The sequence below is a fragment of the Panthera leo genome, chromosome B4, assembly GCF_018350215.1.
Source record: "Panthera leo isolate Ple1 chromosome B4, P.leo_Ple1_pat1.1, whole genome shotgun sequence".
Classification (NCBI taxonomy): domain Eukaryota; kingdom Metazoa; phylum Chordata; class Mammalia; order Carnivora; family Felidae; genus Panthera; species Panthera leo.
The window spans coordinates 41,212,792-41,233,968 of record NC_056685.1 but is presented as its reverse complement, the minus strand read 5'-3'; the positions used below and the strand labels follow the sequence as shown (position 1 = coordinate 41,233,968).

General features: G+C 57.1%; 3 protein-coding genes across 3 annotated transcripts in view; all 3 read right to left on the bottom strand.

Annotated features, from left to right (window-relative positions):
• Window positions 1-328: 328 nt before the first annotated feature.
• P3H3 (prolyl 3-hydroxylase 3) lies at window positions 329-11,464 on the bottom strand. The gene is made up of 15 exons (XM_042945675.1): window positions 10,938-11,464; window positions 9,839-9,991; window positions 9,317-9,518; window positions 9,111-9,242; window positions 8,488-8,624; window positions 8,048-8,137; window positions 6,100-6,152; window positions 5,919-5,986; window positions 5,679-5,803; window positions 2,924-3,025; window positions 2,428-2,578; window positions 2,092-2,209; window positions 1,934-2,009; window positions 1,003-1,143; window positions 329-863 (listed from the first exon to the last, which is right to left on the bottom strand). The coding sequence occupies exons 1-15, from the start codon at window positions 11,427-11,429 to the stop codon at window positions 693-695; spliced, it is 2,211 nt and encodes a 736-aa protein (XP_042801609.1). The 5' UTR covers window positions 11,430-11,464; the 3' UTR covers window positions 329-692.
• Window positions 11,465-12,343: 879 nt separating this feature from the next.
• On the bottom strand, window positions 12,344-16,169 carry GPR162 (G protein-coupled receptor 162). Its single transcript, XM_042948401.1, has 4 exons — window positions 15,277-16,169; window positions 14,389-14,578; window positions 13,631-13,788; window positions 12,344-13,114 (listed from the first exon to the last, which is right to left on the bottom strand). The coding sequence occupies exons 1-4, from the start codon at window positions 16,141-16,143 to the stop codon at window positions 12,563-12,565; spliced, it is 1,767 nt and encodes a 588-aa protein (XP_042804335.1). The 5' UTR covers window positions 16,144-16,169; the 3' UTR covers window positions 12,344-12,562.
• A 3,646-nt stretch (window positions 16,170-19,815) lies between these two features.
• CD4 (CD4 molecule) overlaps window positions 19,816-21,177 on the bottom strand; it is a 44,477-nt gene continuing 43,115 nt past the window's right edge. The window contains exon 11 of the mRNA XM_042945671.1: window positions 19,816-20,836. Coding sequence (XP_042801605.1) covers window positions 20,806-20,836 — 31 coding nt within the window. The 3' untranslated portion in view covers window positions 19,816-20,805. The remainder of the gene's footprint in view (window positions 20,837-21,177) is intronic.

The following is a 21,177-nucleotide window of genomic DNA, read 5'->3' as shown; positions in this document are numbered from 1 at the left end:
GGTTTGGCCCACTCCTTGCCCCCATGACTCACGGAGTCCTGCTGGGGCTGTGAAGGCTGGAACCAGAGGGATCAGGCTGCCCTATGTCTCGGTCAAGCTCAGAGAGGGAAGACGGGGCTTAGAGTTGGAGGCCCAAGGAGCAGCTGTCAGGGGTTTAGGTCCATTTGCATGCGGGGAGCAGGTGGCCGAGATTTCCCTGACAAATCACAGGCTTTGAGTGGCCCCGCCTCTGGGAGGCCCAAAGACACCTGTCTCCTCCCAGGCCAGCCACAGCCACTCCCCTCTGCAGACACCAGAGAAACTGTGATACACTCCATCGGGCCCTGGCTGAGGGATCTTCAGCTCTTTATTACAGGCTGGGACAGGGCACTGGGGCTATCCTCCCTCTCATCCTCCACATTGGAAGCAGTCGGGTCCTAACCCTGCCATTTCTTTCCAGGGAGGCATAGTGTCCTCGGTCTGTCCTAGGGCTGGAGGTCCATCAGCCAGGCCTCGTGAGCTCTAGGCTCGTCTGTGCACTGTCCTCTGAGTCCAGGGCTGGACAGCCCTCGTGATCCCCAAGGGAGTAGGGGTGCAGGGACAGAGAGCTCGCTGTTCTGCTCTCATCACATGGGGGCTTCTCGTGGGTCCTGGCATCAAGGTGGCCCTTCACAAGTCAAGTGGCCACCTCCCCAAGGAGCTGGCTCAGTCCCTCACAGCTCCTCTCGGACCCGAGGTGGTTTCCCAACTCTGTCCTGGACCCGCTGAAGCCTGCGGCTGGGGGGTTCTGGGGAAGGGTCTCTGCTTGGCATTTCTTCCTCTTCCTCCTCCTCCTCCTCTTCCTCCTCTGGCTCCTTCAGTAGCTCTTTGGCTTCTGTCCACTCCTAGGGAGTGGGGAGGAGAGTCTGGCCCAATCCCCTGCATCGCCTTGCCCCAAGGACCCTCCCTGGGGCATCTCAGCCCCTGCCCCTCATCCTTCACACACCAGGAGGGCCATCCCTTCCTGCTCCCGCTCCTCCTCACCTGCTCCCTGTGCTCAGGGGCCCAGGTGTGCCACAGTGCCAGGGCGCAGCGCCGTCCCCGCGTCACAGCCCACACACCGTGGGGATTCTCCCCACCGGAGCTGAAGGCCACGAGGCGTCCACAGCGAGGACGAACCTGAGCCTGGGGGGTGAGGGCAGGTTCAGCTCCAGGGATAGGTGCTCTCAGAGAACTTGGCCCCGACTGCCTAGAGCAGGATGGGGGCAGGGGCACAAAATGTTCAGCTCTCCTACCCATCACTTCCCATTCCTGAATTCAGAGCCTATCTTGGGAGAAATGAGAAATCGGCCTCAACCCGAGGAGCACAAGTGCCAGACCAAGGCTAGAGGAGTTGGGAGCTAAAGAAAAGGGGCCTCCATGGAGGGCCTCCTGCCGGTCCCTTCCCAACCCCTGCCCAACCCTTTGGACCCAGGGTGATGCAATCTGAGGGTGCGAATGCAGTACCAGACTCTGGGTATTGGGGATAAGGATCTTGGGGACATTTTTCCACCTCAAGGAGGCCTTGGATTATCAGTAGCTGGCATTAACGGAGAAGAAGCTAAGTGGGTAAAATGGAGAAATAAATGATGAGAACTCACTGCCCCTCTCCTTCTGCCCAATTCTAGCCCCTGGTTTATGCCTGGAATAGGGTTGGGGGTCCTGTGCTTTACCCACTCTACCTAAGGAGGTGAGGAAAACACTGAAGGCAGGGTGTGGAGGGGCCACTCGAGATCCCCTGAGGAAGGGTAATCAACCTCTAAGAGAGCCCCTGAACACAGACCAGTGGTGGAAAGGGCTGGGGAGGCCAGGAAAGGAAAGGGTTAAGGTGGTCCCAGGCCATTTCCCTGCATTTGCCTCTGGGAACCTTCTGTTTTGAATCCTGAGTCCACAGCTGGGCTCCCTGTGACACCCCCACACCCCCTACCCTGCTTACTGTGACCGTGAGGGCGTTAGGCTCTGTGAAGAACAGGTCCCCACCATGGAAGTCATCATTGAGGTAGAGGAGCCCACTGGAAAGGGAAGGAGACAGCAGGCAGTGAGACCCCCAACCCAGGCCCGCCTGCCTGACCCCTGGGGGTGGGGGGCGCCCACCTGTAGTCACGATAGGTGTAGGCCGGGGGCTCCCTCCAGCACTCCCCAGTGTCGGGGTCCAGCACGCAATTGTCTGCGTGCACCGGGTGACTCAGGTCCATGCGCTGCTCTTGCTCTCCTGGGAAGCAAAGGGGCCTGGTGAACACCCCCGGGGCCCATCCACTGCCATCCACACCCACCCTGCGGCTTCGGGGGATCACTGCCGGGCCGAGCAGCCAGGCCCTCACCGGGGCAGGGGAGTCAGAAAACCCACAGAGTGCGGGGGCTGCTGAGGGTGTGCAGTGCCCAACAGGGGCTCGAGGTTGGGGAGGAACAGCTGGGGTCCCTGGCGATTACCTTCTATGGCACTCCGGCACACCAGGTGGGTGAAGGAAAGATGCAGGGGCCGCTCCGGGGAAAAGTAGGCCTGTGTCAACGTCCGGACGCGCTCGCTCACCTCCAGAAGCAGCTTAGCCCCCTGACTGCCCACGGCCCCGGCCCGGGCCAGCTGCAAGCGGAGAAATGAAGGGCGGGAAAGGAGGGGACCATGGAAGGACAGCCCAGACCCAGCCCCTGCCCTACTTCCATTGCTCTCCACCCACGGGTTTGGAGTCTCAGCAACAGGCTCTGTCCATCAGCCAAAACTGCCCCTTCCATTGGCTCTGTGACCATAACCCAGGTCCCTACGTCTCAGAACGCCTACCCCACCCCCAACTCTAGGCAGAGGACTCGGGTACTCTCGGTCTCTGGAGAGCCCTTCCACAGGAGAGGCCCAGGCCCGGGTTCCCAGCCTCCTGCGTACCCTCTTCTCCGGTTCTGGGCTTCAGACAAGGGCAGGGGGGCTTCCTCTCACCTGTGCAGCCTTGAGCACTGTGAGCCCCTCAAAGCGTTCATGGGGGGTGTGAGGGGAGCGGCGGCCACGATAGCCGGACCTGGCTCCAGCCTCAGCGGCATCCTATGGAGGGAGAGAGTCGGCTGTGGAGTCACACTCCCTGGGTCCCAGGCTATCTCCCACCTCACTGCCCACAGGGATACAAGACCTTCCTCCAATCCTCCCGCTTCCTGCAAGAAGCTAGAAGCCCCCAAGGTTCTCTGGTGGCCCCCCTCCCTGAGCTGCTGCCCTTCACGCAGAATGACTATCTTCATGTCTGTATTGTCACTCTCTGGTAAAGATATGGAATCCCACTCACGGGGCTTCTATGCCCAGAACGCTGGAGAGCTTCCTACAGTGGGGAAGGGGCCTCTGAGAGGCTAAGGGCTGTTGGGGAAGCGGGGCAGGAAGGGCTTGAGCATTCACTCCTGATGAGCTAATAATACAGGAGTCTTTCCAGAAACAAGGCCCTAGCAGGAGGTTTGATAGTCAGGCAAGGTCCCAACCAGCTCAAGGTGGGGAGACAGCAGGTCTCTGACCTTTTCCCACCTGACACACTCTTGGAGAACGTGAGGACCCTTGATGCTGAGTCCCAATTACCCAACCACCTACGCGAGTCTCGTTACCTGGGGGTCTCCCGGTATTTGGATGTCCTTTTCCTGACACCTACCTGTAACCCTTTTTGAAACCACTACCTGTAACCCTGCATATAAACTCCATGGTCACCCAAGCCATCTAACCTTCTCTCCTTGTATTTATTCATTCAACAAATTTGTACTGAGTGCTTACTATATGTCAGGCACTGTTCTAGGCACTGAGTACACAACTGTGAACATGAAAAGGTCCCTGCTCTCATGCAGTTCATATGTTGAGATAATAAATGAATAAACAAGCCAGATCAATTCAGATGGTGACAAGTGGTATAAAGGAAAAAACGGAGGCATCTATGTGGCCCAGTCGGTTAAGCATCAGCTTTAGCTCAGGTCACAATCTCATAGTTTGTGAGTTCAAGCCCTGTGTTGGGCTCTGTGCTGACAGCTCAGAGCCTGAAGCCTGCTTCCGATTCTGTGACTCTCTCTCTCTGCCCCTCCTCTGTGCATGCTCTGTCTCTCTCTCCCTCAAAAATAAAATAAACATTAAAAAATTAAAAAAAAAAAAGAAAGAAAAGAAAATTAAAACGGGGTTTCAACCTTGAGAGTACCCAGGCAGTGGTTAGGGGACAGCTAATTGATGAGGTGACATCCAAATTGAAAGCAAATGGTATGAAGGAGCCACTTCAACATGTGAGAGAGAAAATGTTCCAGGCTGCAAGAATAGTAAGTGCAAAGGTCCTGAGGCCTGAATGAATATAGTGTGATGAAGGAACAGAAAGAAAGTCCGATACTTGGGAGTTATCCCTGACTCTATCCTTTAGTCCTGAACTTCTCTATCTTTGACTTTCTAAATATTTTCTCATCTGTCCCCTCTCTCCATTTCCTTGCAATAAAGATCTAACCTAAGGCAGTGGCATGCTTGCATCACCCCAGAAGCCTCTCCCCTTACTTTCCTCGCCCACTGCATTCTCCACAGTGCCACTAGAGGGATCTACCAATTCTGCAGGATGGTGACTCAGGACCCTGCTCCTGCTGAGGGATGGGAACGTAAAAGTCAACCCCTCCTTAAATTCTCCAATAAGCTGTCCACCACCTACAAACTCCCTGGTAGGGTACAGGAGGCCCTTCGCCATCTCTTCTGTACCTCCACCTTTGGGTTCTCTCCCCTGGACCTCTTCTGGATGATCCACAGCCTGATGATAATAGCGATAATACATAATAGATAGATAATAGACAATGGCTAACCCTAAGCACTTTTTATATTCTTCTAACACCTTTACCATGTACTACCTCACAACAACCCTAAAAGAACCACTGCCTTTATCCCTGTTTTACAGCTCAAGAAACTAGGCTCGGCTCAGAGACATTAAAATCACTCACCCAGGTAATCACTGTCCCATGCTCTTAACTCCCGTGCTCTACTGCACTTGCCAGAGTACCCCTTGTCCTTCTTCCTTCCAGCCTGGCTTTCTTCCCCTTCTCTGCTTGTTAACTCATCCTTAAGACTGAGCTCAAATGCCAGCCCACCTCCCTCCGCCCAGTAAGCCTTCTGTGACTTTGCATTTTGGTGCTTCTGTTTGGATGTGTACATGTAGCAAACTTACCCCTCACTCTAATTATGTGTCTCTGTGTCTGATTCTTTCTCTATGCAGCGAGGTCCTGAAGGCAGGTCTACGTTCATCTACCTCCCCCTGTAACCCAGTAGTTCTGAGTGCACAGCAGATACTCAGTGAGTGTGTGTGGAAGGCACACTGAGACTCAACCTGGTGAATATGGATCATTCAACCCAAACGAGCAGGGGATACAATGGATGGAAGAAGACGCCTGTGCGTCTGCTAAGCTATCAGCCAAGCCGATAATTAAACTCTCGGCTAATCAAGGAATCCTCGCCTGCACACTCACCCTTTTTTATCCCTTCATGGTTTTTGTTTTGTTCTTCCTATCAATTTCTAGCAAAATTCCTTTGTAAAGAGTGTCCACCCACCCCACCTCAGCTAAGAGGAAGGGAACTTGTCCACAGCGGTGAGGTAGTGGCAGGCGCAGGGCCCCTGGAGAACCAGAGATGGCAGAACAGGGGGCAGGCTGGGTGTGCTGAGCCTGAGGTCCCTAACTAGCCAACAGTGCCTACTCACAGGTCTTCTTACCTTGGCCAGCTGCAGCAGCAGTCCACACTCAGCTGGGGTGAGCAGCCCGTCCAACACGGCCCGTTCTGACCCATTCAGCTGTCTTGCATCCTGGGTCAGGGTGACTCCCTCCAGGAGGAGGACATCTGCAGGGGAAGGAACAGGACAGAGAGTGTTGAGTGCCCCCTGGGGGCAGACCCAGCAGTAGCTGGCGGCCCGGGGCCCTCTCAGCTCCTGCTTCCTGCTCTCCTGGGAACTTACCCTTCCAGTGGGTCAAGGGCTTTGGCTGTGGCGGCTCATGGTCCCAAGGCCTCTTCTCTTGATCCTCTCTCAGGGGTGAGAGACATACTCAGTGGATGCTCAGGCCAGTCCAGACCTTCCAGGACCCCTCCCTCACCTTCCAGCTCAGGCCAGGCCACTCCCACCACAGGGCATCTTTTACCTGAGCTTTTCTCTAAGTGCCTCTGGGATGACAGCTGCTGGGGTCCAGGAATCCTGGGACAGTCAGGAAAAGCACCATCACCCACCACATCCAGCCTGAACCCCTGACATTAGACTCTGAACTTTCAGAGAGGAAAGTAGAGGTGAGAAAAGCCCCAGACTCATTGTCAGGAGCCCTGGGTGCTGGGCCAAACTCTGTAACAACAACAACTGCTTACATAGAACTATTTGTCAGGTGCTGTTCTAACAACTTTATACACAAAAGTGGACTACATGAAACTTTATTGTTTAATGTCCACAATAGTCTTATGAAACACCTTTTATGAAAAAAAATTTTTTTAACATTTATTCGTTTTTGAGAGAGCGAGAGAGAGAGAGAGAGAGACAAAACATGAACAGGGGAGGGGCAGAGAGAGGGAGACACAGAATCCGAAGCAGGCTCCAGGCTCTAAGCTGTCAGCAGAGCCCGACACAGGGCCCGAACTCACAAACCGTGAGATCATGACCCAAGCCGAAGTCAGATGCTCAACTGACTGAGCCACCCAGGTGCTCCAGTCTTATGAAACACCTTGTCTTAATGTGCCCATTTTACAGTTGAAGACTCTAAGGAGTGTCTAGGTGGCTCAGCCAGTTAAGTGTCCCGACTCCTGATTTCAGCTCAGGTCATGATCTCACGGTTCTTGAGTTTGAGCCCCACACTGGGCTCTGCACTGACAGTGTGGAGCCTGTTTGGGATTCTCTCTGCCCCTCCCCTGCTCATGGGCTCTCTTTCTCTCTCTCTCTCTGTCTGTCTCCCTGTCTCTCTCAAAATAAATAATAAAACTTAAAAAAAAAAAAAAAAGACAGGGGCACCTGGGTGGCTCAATCAGTTGAGTGTCCAACTTCAGCTCAGGCCATGATCTTGAGGTTCGTGGGTTTGAGCCCTGAGTCGGGCTCTGTGCTGACAGATCAGAGCCTGGAGCTTGCTTCGGATTCTGTGTCTCCCTCTCTCTCTGCCCCTCCCCTGCTCATGCTCTGTGTCTGTCTCTCTGTCTCTCTCTCAAAAATAAACAAACATTAAAAAAAAAAAAGACTCTAAGACACAGAGAAGTAGAGTAACATGCCCAAGATCACACAGCTAGTTGGTGACAGAGTTGAGACTCAAACTAGCTTTAGAGGGGCACCTAGTGGCTCAGTCAGTAAAGCATGTGACTCTTGATCTTGGGGTCCTGAGGTCCAGCCCCATGTTGGGTGTGGAGCCTTCTTAAAATCCATCCATACATACATACATACTAAACTAGCTTTAGAGGCTATGCTTTGAACCAGAGGATCTCAAACAAGGAGATTTTGCCCCACAGGGGACATTTGGCAATGTCTGGAAACATTTTTGATGGTCATGACTCAGAGAGTGCTATTGACATCTATTGGGTAGAGGCCAGGGGAGCTGCTGAACATTCTACAATGCCTAGGAAAGCCCCCTTCTGCTCCCCTACAAAGAATTATCAAGTCAAAAAAGTCAATGGTGCCAAGAAGGTTGAGAAAACCTGCTTTATGCTGTCATCCTAGCAATGAACAAAACTCTGCCCTTTCGTTTCCTCGTATGACTACAATAAAAAGAACAGTAACGAAAGCAGCAGCAACAGAACTTTCTCTAATTTCTAGCAAGTGCTATGGTTTCAAGAGTCCCATGAGACAGGTGTGATGTTCCCATTTTACAGGTAAGGAAATTGAGGCTGAGGCGAGTGAGGGTCCAGAGCTTGTTTATGGCAGAGAAGAGACCAACACCTAGGCCTGCATGACCCCAAAGCTGCCCTCTACTACAGGTACCTGCCTCTGTCCCTGAAAAACTGGGAATGCAGACTCCTCTCCAAGCCTCCCAGGGAGGGTGGGAAACAAATGGAGGGCATCACTGTTCTCCTCCTCCTGGGGGCGCACTGAAGGGTAGGATGGAGAGAAGGGGAGATACTCACAGGATCCTTGAAGCTGGTCCCCAGGTGCTCCATGGCGTAGTAGAGCTGTCTCTTCTCCCCCAAGGATCGAAGGATGAATTGCCGGATGTCCTGAGGCAGGGTGGGCAGCAGGGAGAAGGGGGTGAGACAAGGAGAGTGGGGCAGGGAAGTTAAGGCTGGAGGGTGGTGGGGGGAGGAGTGTGTGTGTGTGCACGCATCTGTGTGCGCACAGGAGGACACATAAGGCAGGGGCAAGGAGTGGTGAAGTTCAGGGAAGGGGGATGGCTGGCACATGGACTCGGGAAGGAGAGTCTGAAGTGGGGAGGAGGGAGCGGAGACAAGTCCGATGCGGATCTGGGGTTGCCTGTAGTGGACCAGATGGGGAGACAGAGTCCGGGTGACTCCGCAGGTATATTTGATTTCGGGTTACCTCACAGAGTAAGGATGGAGCAGGGGGTTACCTCTCTTGGCCCCAGGCCAGGTCTCGGCTCTCCCAGCTGGGCCTGATACTGGTTCAGAGCCTTCTTGGCAGCCTCGTCTTCCGGGTAGAAGAGCAGGACACTCAGGACATTTTCCATAGCCTGGGACAGATTCCCCACTGGAGACAGAGCAAGAGGGTGGGGGCGGGGCCCAGAGACTGAGAAGGGCAGTGATCCCTGGGCAGAGGCAGAGAAGACGGGGAGACAGAGGCCGAGCCAGAGAAGGTGGTCTCCCAATGCCAAACAACTCCAGAGCCCCCATTCCCCCTGGAAGACACACTCATCCATTGCTTCTTTCCAAAGCTTACTCAAACATACCTGAGCTGTACAGGCAGAGTTCAAAGGGGAGGAAGAGAGGAGAGATTAAAGGAAGGTGAGAAGCAGCAAGGGCAGAAGGAGCCCTGTGACCCATCTCCCGAGCTTTCCACAACGGCGCCAAAGGAGAGCAAATGAGAGTTCTCCTGAAGTGATGGTCCCCACGGAGCCCTGACCGACTAGAGATCCAGAGACAGATGGGAGGGATGCAGAGATGGGGTTCAGGATACCATCAGAGGCAAACCTTCACTTCCCCTGTTTCCAACCCCAGTCACCCTTCCCCAACTGACCCTGAGCATGGGCCTCGTGCAGCCGCCTCAGCTGGCTGGGAAGGAAGTCAGGGACAGGGAAGCTGCGGCCAGGACGTGTGGCTGCGTCCCCCACACAGCGCTGCCGGCACTGTAGGACCCGAATCCAGTGCCCTGCAGAGGACACAGGTGAACCATTCAGCTTGTGATGCCTCTCTCCGTGGCACCACGAACCCCCAGCTCCTTACCTGCAATGGTCTCATAGAGGCCCCCCTGGCCTCCAGTCCCTTCCTCCTCCTCTTCCTCCCTTTGCTGCTCCTCAGGCCCCTCGCAGCCAGCCCGGCAGCTCTCCACCTGGGCCAGGCTCTCCTGCAGGGCCTCCTCTAGCCGGGGCAGTGCCAGTCCTGCTTCCTGACGCCCCAGTAGCTCCAGGCCATCGTCATAGGCTGCCTGTAGGGGAGGGGGGTGGGCGGTCACTCGAGATCCTGGGGGCAGGGTGCCAAACAAGATTGGGGGGTAGAAAGAGGGGGCGGGGCGTTGGTCTCATTTGGGGCATGGACTCCAGACCCCACTTCACCTTGGGGAATATAGGGTGGGTTTCAGGATCGGAATGGTAGAACACGGGACTTGAGTGATCCTCAGGAAGAAAGCTAAGTCCCAGAGAGGGACTATCCATCCAGGGTTACTGAGGACACGCATCTCCTGACACCCGAGCTACACAGGTCAGAGCCCAGTGAGCCCCATGGACCTAGCCAGTCAAAGAGTCTCACCCAGTATGGGGGAGTCTCCAGGTCCCGGAAGCTCTGGGGCCGCACCCTAGACATACGTCTGTACTTGGCCATGTCCTCCCGCATCTGGAGGTGTGTTGGGTTTGCTACAAAGAAGGTGTGTGCTGCGGCGGCTGCCAGGTCCAGCTTCTTCAGCTGAGAAGTGGGAAGGATGAGGAAGTTAGTGCCCTCAGGTATTGGTGTCAGACCTCTCTCTCTGCCCCTTCACTGGCCTTCCCATTCCACACGCACAGCAGGAACTGCCCCGAGACCATCTGGAAGACTTGTCCATCTCTCAACCTCCAGACCCCCTAGAAACCAGTATTCTGGGGAAGTTCAGGAGTCTGGTTGCTAAGGAAAGAGGGGTTTCAAGACTTTGGAGCGGGTGCGATATGGGCAGAGGGACCTCAGGGCCTCAGTTTGGGAGATAAGGTGCAAGTGATGGCTAAGTGCGGTAGGGAAGTGGGGGAGACCTGAGCGGCCAGTAAAACCCGCAGGTCTCTAGGACCCTGAGCTGAGGTGTGTGGGACCAGCGCCCCCCTCTCCCCAGCCACGTAGGCATTAGCTACTGAACTAGTAGCTGCGGCCCGCCCCCCAGACGTCCGGCCTCACCGCTCCTCAGCTTTGCCCCTGCCAGGCAAAGGCTCACACTCAACGCACCCCCCCCCCCCCCCCCCCCCCCCCCCCCCCCCCGCCAATACTTCCAGTCCAACGGTGGGGTTTCCCCCCATCCCCTCCGCTTCGCTCCTAGGAAGAGGCTGCTATCACCCCACGTAGGTCTCAGGAAGACCTAACATTTCAGGCCCGTTCCCTCCGTCTCCGATCTATTTCCACCCTGTCTCAGGAACCCACCCAGCCCCGCTCCAACTTTGCTCCCACTCTCCCTTAGGCTGTCCCTCGGCGACCGCAACAGGCACTTGACGTGGTTTTCATGGGACCTGCTCAAAAGGAGAGGTCCGTTGACCGCCCTCACCCCCCCCCCCCTCCCAGCCCCACCCGGAGTCCCGGGCGCCGGCTTTCCGCCCTCTCCTGGCGAGCTCCAAGTAGCAGCGCAGCGCGGGTCGGGGCAGGACCCCGGAAAGGGCCCGGGCGGCTCCCGCACCTGGTAGTAGGCCCTCTGTAGGTAGTTGTAGGGCTCCCGGCGGCGGAAGGCGTCCCGGAGCGCGCTCCCCACGCGGAGCCGCGCCGCGCCCCCGGGGCCCAGCCTCTGCACCCCGCACTGGGTCAGGCACTCGGCCCGTCGGAGCGCGGCGCGAAGCAGCAGCCGCTCCCAGGCCCCCTGCGCCGGGCCGGGCCCGGAGTCCGGGGCGTCGAGCAGCACGGCGGGGAGTGCGGCCCCCGGTTCGGCCGCACAGCGCGCCCCGCAGTCCCGCCGCGCGCGGCCCAGGGCCGCCTGGCTCCGCAGCGCCTCCCGCAGCAGCGCCACGGCCGGCGCCCAAGCCCCGGCCGCGTAGGCGCGCAGCCCGTCCGCGTAGAGCAAGTCCGGGGCCTGGGGGGGCGCACCCGGGGACAGCCGGGCCAGGCCTGGGGGCTCGGGGGACCCCGGCGGAGGCAGCAGCAGCAGTAGCAGCAGCAACCGGAGGAGCCGGAGCATGGTGCCGGAGGCGCCGGCCGGCTGCCGAAGCGGAATGCGGGAGCCCAGAGGGAGAGAGAGGATAGGGGGATGGGAGAGGGAGGGGAAAGGAAGGAGAGAGGGAGAGGAGGGAGGAGAGATAGAGAGAAGGAATGAGCGGGGCCAAGGAGTGCTGATGGAGCCCAGATTCAACCCATATTGGCCACTATGAGAGCCAGAGAAGTCAGGAAGCCTGGCAGCGAGTGGAGAAAGCAGTCTTTAAGACGAAGGGTAGTGTGGGAGGCCGAGAAACAGGCGGGCCGTGAAGAGCAGATGGCAAAGGGCTGGAACTGCAGCGGGACCGGTGCTTTGGAAAACAGCATGGGGAGCCTGTTAGGACCCTCGACTCCAACCCTGAGGCCCATGGGGTGAATGTAGCTACCGCAGATGTGTTCCCCTCCACTCTGTGCCCCGCCCACCCCCGCCCACACACTGTTGAGTCCAGGACGAGGAGTGTGGAAGCCTCCCATACACCTACCCACACACACTTTTGGAAAAAGACCTTTAAAATGCAACATGGGATGCAGGCCTGTGATACCAAGTCAGGCCCAAATCCTTTCCTGCCCAGAAAGTGAGGCCTTAGGTGGATCTGGGGGAAGGAGGAGAGCTGGAGCATGGCAGATGGAATCACACCCTGAAACCACCTTCCACCAATCTGAACAAAGATCCTTCACGCCCCAAACCAGCACACTCAAGTGTCCCCCCATGCCCATGCCCAGCACAAGATGCTCTTATATGCCCGTCCTGTGGATGTCTTCATGTTTGAGTTTGTCCTTCTCCGGGTGTATTTCTGTGCCTCTGTCCACAGCCCCTGCTCTATTTTGTCCTCGCTGAGCCATTCCACCGCCCAGCCTCCAATCATATCCTTTACCACTCTAGTACAATGGACACCAAGGTTTCCATGGCAACACTTCAGGCTTTAATACAATTTGCTAAGGATGATGGAAGGTGAGTAGGACATCTCTGGTCATCGAGATAGGAGACAGCGGGGGCTCCGGGCCCCAGATCCAGCGCCCATCTCCCCGGAGTCTGGAGGCAGCTGCCCTAGGCTCAGGGCCAGAACAGGTGATACTCACTCAGGGCCCCTCATCTGAGTCCTGAAGGCCCACTTGGGCTCACAGCGTCAGCTGGGGGAAAATGGGATTACCTGGGCCCCAGGATCCTCCCCAAGGTCTTGCACTCCCCTCACCTCCTGTCAGGGAGCAGCGTCTCCCTGCACTTAAGCCCAAAGGAAGTCCAGCGGCTCTGCTGTCAGGGGACCCAAGGGAAAGCCTGCGGGGTGAGAGGCCCAGGGGCCTGGGCCGGCGAGGAGAGGGCCCCGGCGAAGCAGTTGGAGAAGGCAGAGGTGTCTCATCAATGAAGGTGGTGATCTCTTCCCGGAAGAAGCCAGGACCCCGTGGGGGTCCCCCACCTGACCCCAACATCCCACCCTCCAGGAACTGGCGAAGGCTGGCCAGCCCCCCACCTTCAGCTTCTTCCTCATCCTCCTCATCCTCCAGCCTTTGTCTTCGTCCCAGGTACTCAGGAGGGCCCCCCAGGGCTCGGCTCTGGGCTGGGAGGACCCGGATGTCATCAGAGGATGACCACTTATGTAGGATGGAGCCTGGTGCCCGAGGTGTAGAGAAGATGTTGGTCTCATCATGGGACAGACGGCGGGACAGGGGGACCTGGGGAGAGGAGCAAGTAGACCCAGAGGGGCTATAGGGACAAAGGGGGTAAAGGCAGGAACCTAAGTGGGGATGCTGCAAGATGGCTTCACCCCCTTAAACTTTTGCAAAACATCCTCTGGGGGCTGCTGGGTGGCTCAGTTGGTTAAGCGTTAGACTCTTGATTTCAGCTCAGGTCATGATCTCCGGGTTTGTGAGTTGGAGCCACGCATCCGGCTCTGCGCTGACAGTGTGCAGTCTACTTGGGATTTGGGGATTCTCTCTCTCCCTGTCTCTCTGCCCCTCCCCTGCTCTCTCTCAAAAATAAACTTAAAAAAAAAAAAAAATCCTCTGACGGGCAAACCTGGTTCTGAGAGGTCTGAAGGGAAGCCTCTCTTGCCACACTTTTCTTTCACCTACCCCTTAGGTGCCCTGCAGGCCAGGGCTAGGGAATGGAGAGTCAGGATGGCTCTCAGAGACTGGACACGAGAAGAACGGGGATACCCAGAATAGGAGGTTCATTCCCTAGTCCCATACCTGTAAGTAGTGGACCCTCTCAAGAGGGGGAAACAGCATGTGCCTTCCAGGCAACAGCTTCACCTGGGTGGGGTCCCTGCCCCCTGGTCCTGTGGCACCATTAGCATCAAAACGAACTTTGCACACTCGGCCATCTGCATAGTCATCACAGCCGCCATCTAGGAGAGAAAAGGGGCAGAGTGGTTACAGGCAGGGAATACCCACTCCCCTCCTCTCCCCCCCTTAAAACTTCCTGCGCCCTTTTTAAGCTCCCCAGAGAATCCTGTTCACACTAGTCTGTAAGCTCCAAGAGGAAAAGCAGGAGCGTCTAACATCTGTTGCATTCAGTGCTTAGTCCCTAGTGCTTCATACATACAGACGTATTTATTGAAACAGTTACAAGCCCACCCCCAACAACTGTCCCTGTAGCTGGGGGTGTGTCTCAGGGAGGCTAACCTCCCCTTAATTCCACAGCCTTCCTTTATGGTTGTGTTAGGACTCTGGCCTGTTTCTCAGGCACTCTTCCTGGAGAGTGGAGGCAAAGCTGGGTAGTGTGGGCTTCCAGGGGGGAACCGACGCCCAGTGGAGGGAGCTCCCAGTACATCTGGTTGCGTGATTAGGGAAAAGGGAGCCTGGAGTCAGCCCAAGGGTGGCGCGGGTTCCGTCCAGCAGGGGGCACTCAAGGACAGCCCATCCCCACACGGAGAAGGGCTGGTAGAAATGGGTAGAAGAGGGAGTCCAAGCCCCCGGGAAAGCCAAAGCCCGGTCCCTCCTCTGACCGTCGTCGCCATCCTCCTCCGACATGATGGCCACGCACTGCTCCCACACAGTGCGCACGTCGGCACGGTAGCGCTCGCAGGACCAGATGAAGGAGGGCAGCAGCAGCGTCTGCGCCATGGAGCACCACAGCACAGCCAGCACCATCCACGGCGGAGCCGAGTCCGACTTAAGGGAGAAGAAGCTCACCACCTAGCGGGAGGATGGGGAATGGCGCGGGGTCACGACCCAGAGCTCAGAGGTCCCACTTGACCCCAGATCCAATATCCTAGTGCAGTGGGTGGACAGGAAGGAAAGGATGGCCCGGTTCACAGAGGATCGTGACAGAGGCAAAGTTGGAGGTGGAATGGGATGAACAGAGGGGAAGGGACTGATTCAGAGGAAGATCAGGGGCAAGTAGTGAAGATAAAGCCCCCGAGGGGTTGGGGGAGAAGCAGAGGTGGTAGAGAAAACTTGAACACAGAGAGAAATTCAGGAAGAGGGACTAGACGGGGATGCAAAATGCTGGGGTGGTGGGTGAGCTCTCTGGGGTTTCCACCAGAGTGCTGAGAGGCCCTGTGGTAACCGCAGAGTGGCAGGGAATGGAGAATGGAGGTCCAGGGGCTGAAGCAGGGAGACACAGGGTACCTGGTGGAGCTGGAAGATAGGTGGAGGCAGTAAAGGACGGATGACAGGGTTGAGCAGCAGCAACTGGGAAACAGATGATGAGGCTGGGGGTGACAGGAACCAGGAGACGGATGATAGAGGTGGGGAGCTCACAAATGTAGCAGGGGTGGGCAGAAAAGAGGAAGGTGGACGGCGGAGCTGCTGTATGGCTGATGACTTCGAGGTCAGGTGGTTGTGCTGGGGCCTGGATATTAAGGATAGCAGGTGGGGGACCCCAATCTCACCAAGATGGGCACCCCTGTGAGTGAGTCATAGAGAAAGACGATGGCGCTGACCAAGTTGGTGACCTGCAGGGATGTCTTGGCCGACTCAGAGCCGTCCAGCGAGGACCGCCGCTTGCCTCTGGCATCCTCCACCACAATGGCTGGCACCTCAAAAGCTGGCCGGGTACCCAAACCCCCTGGCCCACCCCCCTTGGCCCCACCCCCAACCCCCGCTCTCCGGGCCAGCCGAGCCCTCCGGGGCCGGGCACACAACGTCTGGTAGAAGGTGATGGCCACACAGACCAGCCCCATGACAATGCCCCCAAGGAGCAAGAGGCTGAAGCAGACGCCAAAGCCCAGGCCAATCTTGGAGACTATGAACTGGCAGCCACGGGCGTAGTACCGCTCGCCATTGTTGTGCCAGCCAATGGAGGGCAGCGTGGAGAGGATGAAGCTGACCATCCAGATGCCCATGACAGCATGCAGCGCCTGCTTCTTGGCGTTGCTGAGGCGGTAGTTGACGGGCCAGCGCACCATCCACATGCGATGATAGGAGAGCGAGGCGACTGTGAAGCAGGTGGCCAGGGCCAGTGTGTAGTAGGTGGACACAAAGACCTTGCAGATGCTCTCGTTCCAGTCATAGTCAGAAGAAGCCTGCCGCCGTAGCTGCACCACGGCGAAGGTGGTGAGGGGCACAGCCGCCATGAGTATGTGTGTGCCTGCCAGGAAGCAGAGCAGTAACTCCAGCGGCTTGTGCTTTTGCTGCTTGGCCGAGATGCTGAGGATGATCCAGGCATTGGCCAGCAGTGCCAGGAGCCCACAGGCCAGCCAGGACAATGCGTTTGAGCGCAGGGAGGCCTCCTCTGCCCCTGCCCCGCCCCGAGCCATCCTATCCTCGGTCCCCCCACCCCCCCTTGAACTCCTGGGGGTGGGGGCTAGGTCTCACCCTGGAGCCCCACTCACACACACACCCATTATGCGTACAATCCTTGCCCTGTAGTGAAGCAGGCCACGGCTAGGCCTACCTTCCTGCTTAGCATTGCATGACCGACCCAGCTAAAGTCAGGTGTGGAGGGCAGGGGAGGAGACTGAGGGTCAGCAGAGGTGATCCTCAGCCTCCATACCGGGTGGGGCCCTTCCTGAAGTATCCCTATAATTGAGGGGAAGGGGGAGGGGGAGGAGGAGCGGGAGGAGCAAGCTGACTGCTTTCCCAACTACGAGGCTGGCTGAGGAGCTCTGGTCCCCATGCCGGGACTTCCAGTTCTCTTCTTCCTCTGGTTCTTGACCAGCCTGGGATCTTCTGGGCACCCCAAAGGGTGTGGGGGTAAGGGTCAGCCACCTGGACAAACTGCAAAGGAGAAACGACATGTGGTGGGGGGAGGGCAAAGGTAGGGCTTGGGCTGGTCTCCAGCTGACTTCCTGTGCCCCCTTCTCTGGAAAGTATATGCAAACAACCTATTACTAGGGGTCATAGGGTCATTCAGAACATTCTCCTGGCTTAAACCAGAGGGCCAATCACATAGCCCACACAGGTAAGAGCCCTGCTTTCCAGACCTTCAGGGAAAGAAGATATTCTGACCTCCTGTCTCCTACCCTTTTTCAGCCCTTTTTCCTCCCTCTGTCATTCCCTGGTCCCTTCTTCTTATATCCTCTGCTCAGTAGTATTCAATCCCTATCTTCATGTCCCTGAATCTCTCTTCAGGGCTACTGATGGCAGATACATGACTTGTTTCTTCTTGAGGGTTCATGGTAAACTGGGATATGTGTGCTAATACAGCTCCTCCCCGATGCTCCAGCTCCTGGGCCCAGGGCTCTTGGTGCTCAGCCCCATTTCCCCCAAGCCTGCATGATCCCCCTCTAGCTCACTAGGGACCTGGGAAGATGGGAGAAAGGAAGCCAGGGATGGGGGGGGGGGGCTAGGGAACCCGAAGGCGGGGAAACCGCTGACATCAGAAGCATCCAGAAATGGAAAGATGGGGAACTAGGGGGAAGGAGGAGAGTTTGAGCAGAAGAGAAAGAAGGGGCAAAGTGATAGTATCTGAAAATAGAAGGAAAACCCCAGAGACCCTTCACAAGAAGGCTTATGAAGGAAGAGGGGTTGCATGGAACGAGGGAGCAGGAAATAGGAAAAAGCCCAATGTTGAATAAGGTGCAGCATCCCACTGGTAGACCTCCACTCTTTCCTCCCATGCCCCAGCCTCAGTTTCCCTCTGATGGGAAGGAGGATAGTCCTGAATTTCCTGAAGCTGAGCTTCAGTGAGCCCTTGGGAGGGGACTAAGAGGAAATCAGATGAAACCCTGAACAGAGTGGAGGCAAGAAGGATGAGCTAATGGCTTTGGGGGCAAATAGGGGTAAAAATGGGGCACAGAAGTGAGAGGGTCTACTTCCTGTGGAAGAATCTCAGATCCTAGCCCTCCCTGAGAGGTCCTAGTCCGCCCCCCACCTTTGTTCCCTCCGGAGCCCAGTATACCCTAGTTGCCATGGCAATGGCCAGCCAGAGGGAGGTGGAAGGAATTGGTCAGAAGCGCTCCCCCCCCACTACTCTCCCCTACAGCCTGGCACCCCTTCCCACCTACCCTCACCCAGGCCCAGAGGGTGGGTTTAGGAAAAAAGAGATGGGGAGTCAGAGAGGGAGGGAGGGAGGAAGGATGTGAAGGACAGAGAGGAGGTGAAGGACAGAGAAAGATCAGAGGAAGGTGGGAGGGAGGATCTGGGGGACTCCACCGCTGTCAGGGGTCCCTTGCCCTTCGGGGTGAAGGGGTAAGGTCAGGCGACTCCTCCCTCCTGCCACCCACCGTGTTCTCCAGGGCAGTGACAGCAGGTGGCTGGGGAGGAGGGGCCGGCCGGAGGGGAGAGAAGGCGGCTGGGGTAAGGAGAGGAGGGGGCCGCGGGGGACAGGGCAGGGGTCGTCTTACCTCTGGCTGTGCCCGGCACTGCCATGGAGACCGCACTCCCGACGCGGCTCGCCCGGGCTCCCGCCGCCCGCCGGCTCCAGCTCGCCCGCCCTCCTCCTTCCCTCCCTCCTTCCCTCCGGGCCTCCCTCCCCCTCCTCGGTCCCAGCCTCCCGGGCTCGGTCCGCCGCTCACTCAGTCTCTGCCCTCCCCAGATCTGTCCAAGCCCCCCTCTCCCGGAGGCATGCCGCCCGTGAGCCCCGGGTCCGGGTCCGGCAGGGAAGCGGCTCGGGGGGCGCGGGGGCGAGTGCGGGGCGGGGAACTGGACGGCGGTGACTTGGAGGGGGAGGGGCAAGGAAGGCGCCGGCAGGGAGGGGGCGAGGACGCTGGCGGGGAACCGGCTTCATTGGTGAGACGGTTCGTGTCCTGCCCCCACCCCACCCCGGTTTTCCGCACGAACACAGGCTCAGAGAGGCAGCTGGTGGTGTTCGGGGACTGAGGAGCTGGCTGTTCGGGCGGAGGAAGCGTGTGTCACTGTGTGTATCCGTGAGGGCTGCGCCCTGGGTGTAGCTCAGTGGGGTATGTGCTGGAGGCTGTGATGGAGCTGGGGCTGCTGGGGGCGGGGCTGGTGGACATAGGTCTAAAAGAATATATCCACCCCCCACCTCCCCCCACACACATACCGCTTCCTTCTCCTGGAACACAAACTCACACTTCTGTTGGGGATGCACACCATTAGCATGCACACATTACAGTTTCTCTTGGTCCTTTTTTCCCACCACGCACATGTATGTGTAGAGCACACACAACCCCTGCGGCCTCTCCCTCTCAGTACATCACACGCACAGGATTACAAGGTCTTGGCCTCCTGCACACACAAGGCCCTGTGGGGTGGGCAGGTGGGTGATGGGCCTCCAGAGAATTTTTCCCTCCCGGAGGGAAACTTCATCTCCTTTCCCTGGAAGCCTGGCACCTCTCCTCTGGGTCTGTCTGATCCCAAAGATTGGGAGATCCAGGTAGGTCCCCAGAGACGAGTCTGTCTGTGGCTGTCTGTCTGTCTGTCTGTCTGTCTCTCTCTCTCTCTCTCACACACACACACACACACACACACACACACACACACACAAAGAAGAACATCTTCTTTACAGTAAGTTTATTGTATTTTTCTGTCAGCTCAGGGAGGCAGGGCGGGAGCAGGCAGGAATACGAAGCAAGCAGTGGGGAGCCTTGGTGTGAACTGGGTGTCCTCCCTGGAAGGGGCAAGCTGGAAAGAGAAGACAAGGGAAAGGGGGTAGGGACTGACACAGGTGGTGAGAAAGGGAAGGAAGGAAAGGCAGAGGAGGCTGAGGGTTCCTGAGAGAGATGGTTCAAGAAGAGGAGGAAAAATACTTGTAACCCCAATTTTCCTGCTTCCTGAATGGTTTGGAGGAGGGATGAAGGAAAGTGCAGGGCAGAGGGACTGAACCCTTCCACGAGGTCCTCTCAGAGTATTCTCTCTCCAGCCAGCTCCTCGCCCCCTCCCCCTGGCAAAGCTCACCTTCCAGAAGGTTCCGCAACAGGGTGAGTGGTAGGTCACTGGTCACTCTCTCCCACAGGGCCTGTGTTCCCAGCCTGTGCTCTGGTTAGGAGAACTGCCAGCTTTTGTCCTCTGGTAACAGGATTCTGCCACCAGCAGGTGAGAGAGAGGGATTTTAGGCAGGGAGGCCCTCTTCTGTGTTTCTGAACTCTCTGAGGCAGACCCTGAGTGGGGTGGTGTGCTTTTATGAATCCAAAGGTGGGTACTGGGCGTCAGTGACTAACCAGATGCAGAGATTTGCGTGGTGTTTGTGTCTGTGTTCAGGAAACAGCCACGGAACTAGGGGTTAAGAGACCTGCGCTAGTCCTGACTCTGGCACGTACTAGCTGTGTGACCTTGGGCAATCATCTGACCTCTCTGAGTTCCATTTCCGGTCTATAAGCTGGAGATGCTAATCTTGGTCCTGTCAGTACTAGCTCCGTAAGAGTTTCATAAGGTTTAAACAGACAAAGGATGTGAGACTGGCTCATAAACTGAGACGTACTTCTTGGGTGATAAAGGAATTGTGTCTGTGCACAAGGGTGGGCTATGTACATGGGTTTGTGTCCAGCGGTGCCTGTTTGTGCACAGGTCAGGATGTGAGTCCGTGCCCTGCCAAAACAGAGTGAGGAAGCGGGGAGAATGGAGCAGTGGACACTAGCAGTCAGGAGGCTTTTGATCTGGATGTGCCCTTGACTGCCTGTGTGATCTCGGGCTAGTGCCTGTCCCCTCTGGTCCCAAGGTCCTGTCCAATAAAATGGCAGCCCTATCCTTCATGCTTCAGATACCCACCCTTGCCCTCCATGCCAGGTACGGCTGGTCGCATGTGATTCCCTGGGCCCAGGAGGCAATGGGGGAGGGAGCTGGGAAGAAATCATGGATCAGGGGTAGGCTTGATGCAAAGGAAATGGGGAGGAAATGGTGTAAGCCTCTGCAAGAGGAGAGCCAATGGCCAAGTGTGGACAAAGAGAGCAGGAGACGGCCGGAAATGTTGGGGTCTGCTACATTCATCTGGTCCGCAGGCCCAGAAGCCCAGCAGGAAACGCAAGGGGAGACAGCTGGCGAGGCTGCACTGCAAGTGGGAAGCTCCCTGGTCCTGTGCCTCAAATGGGATTACATGTCTTCTGTAACCGGCTGGAGGAAAAAAGAAGAGCAAGTTTATTCCTCCCCAACTCCTTTGCCTCCTCACAGCTCCGTGTCTCCCATACTGCACTTTCCCTTTGTGCAGTGGTGGCCTCTGGGCCACAGCTGTAGGGCCATATCCAGAAATATCCCAGGCCCTCGGCCCCTTCTCCTCTGCCCTCCTCCTTCTTCCTGCTTCCTACCCCTGCCCCCCCCCCACCCCTCAGCCATCCCCTTGTGCCCTTCTTTCCTCATCCATCACCTCCCTTTAACCCCCCTCCCCTTCCCCTGTATCCCTCCTCTCTTTCTTCTTTCCCACTCCTGCCCTCCTCTTCCCCTTCCCACTCTCCCCG

What these genes read in the sequence shown, in the direction of transcription:
- P3H3 (XM_042945675.1), bottom strand. Translation starts at nt 11,429, where the DNA reads ATGCTCCGGCTCCTCCGGTTGCTGCTGCTACTGCTGCTGCTGCCTCCG. An exon ending in CCTCTATGAGACCATTGCAG is followed by an intron (nt 9,243 to 9,316) that starts GTAAGGAGCTGG and finishes TGTCCTCTGCAG; the next exon opens with GGCACTGGATTCGGGTCCTA. An exon ending in GCACTTAGAGAAAAGCTCAG is followed by an intron (nt 5,987 to 6,099) that starts GTAAAAGATGCC and finishes CTCACCCCTGAG; the next exon opens with AGAGGATCAAGAGAAGAGGC.
- GPR162 (XM_042948401.1), bottom strand. Translation starts at nt 16,143, where the DNA reads ATGGCTCGGGGCGGGGCAGGGGCAGAGGAGGCCTCCCTGCGCTCAAAC. An exon ending in TCACAGGGGTGCCCATCTTG is followed by an intron (nt 14,579 to 15,276) that starts GTGAGATTGGGG and finishes TCCTCCCGCTAG; the next exon opens with GTGGTGAGCTTCTTCTCCCT. An exon ending in GGAGGAGGATGGCGACGACG is followed by an intron (nt 13,789 to 14,388) that starts GTCAGAGGAGGG and finishes TTTCTCTCCTAG; the next exon opens with ATGGCGGCTGTGATGACTAT.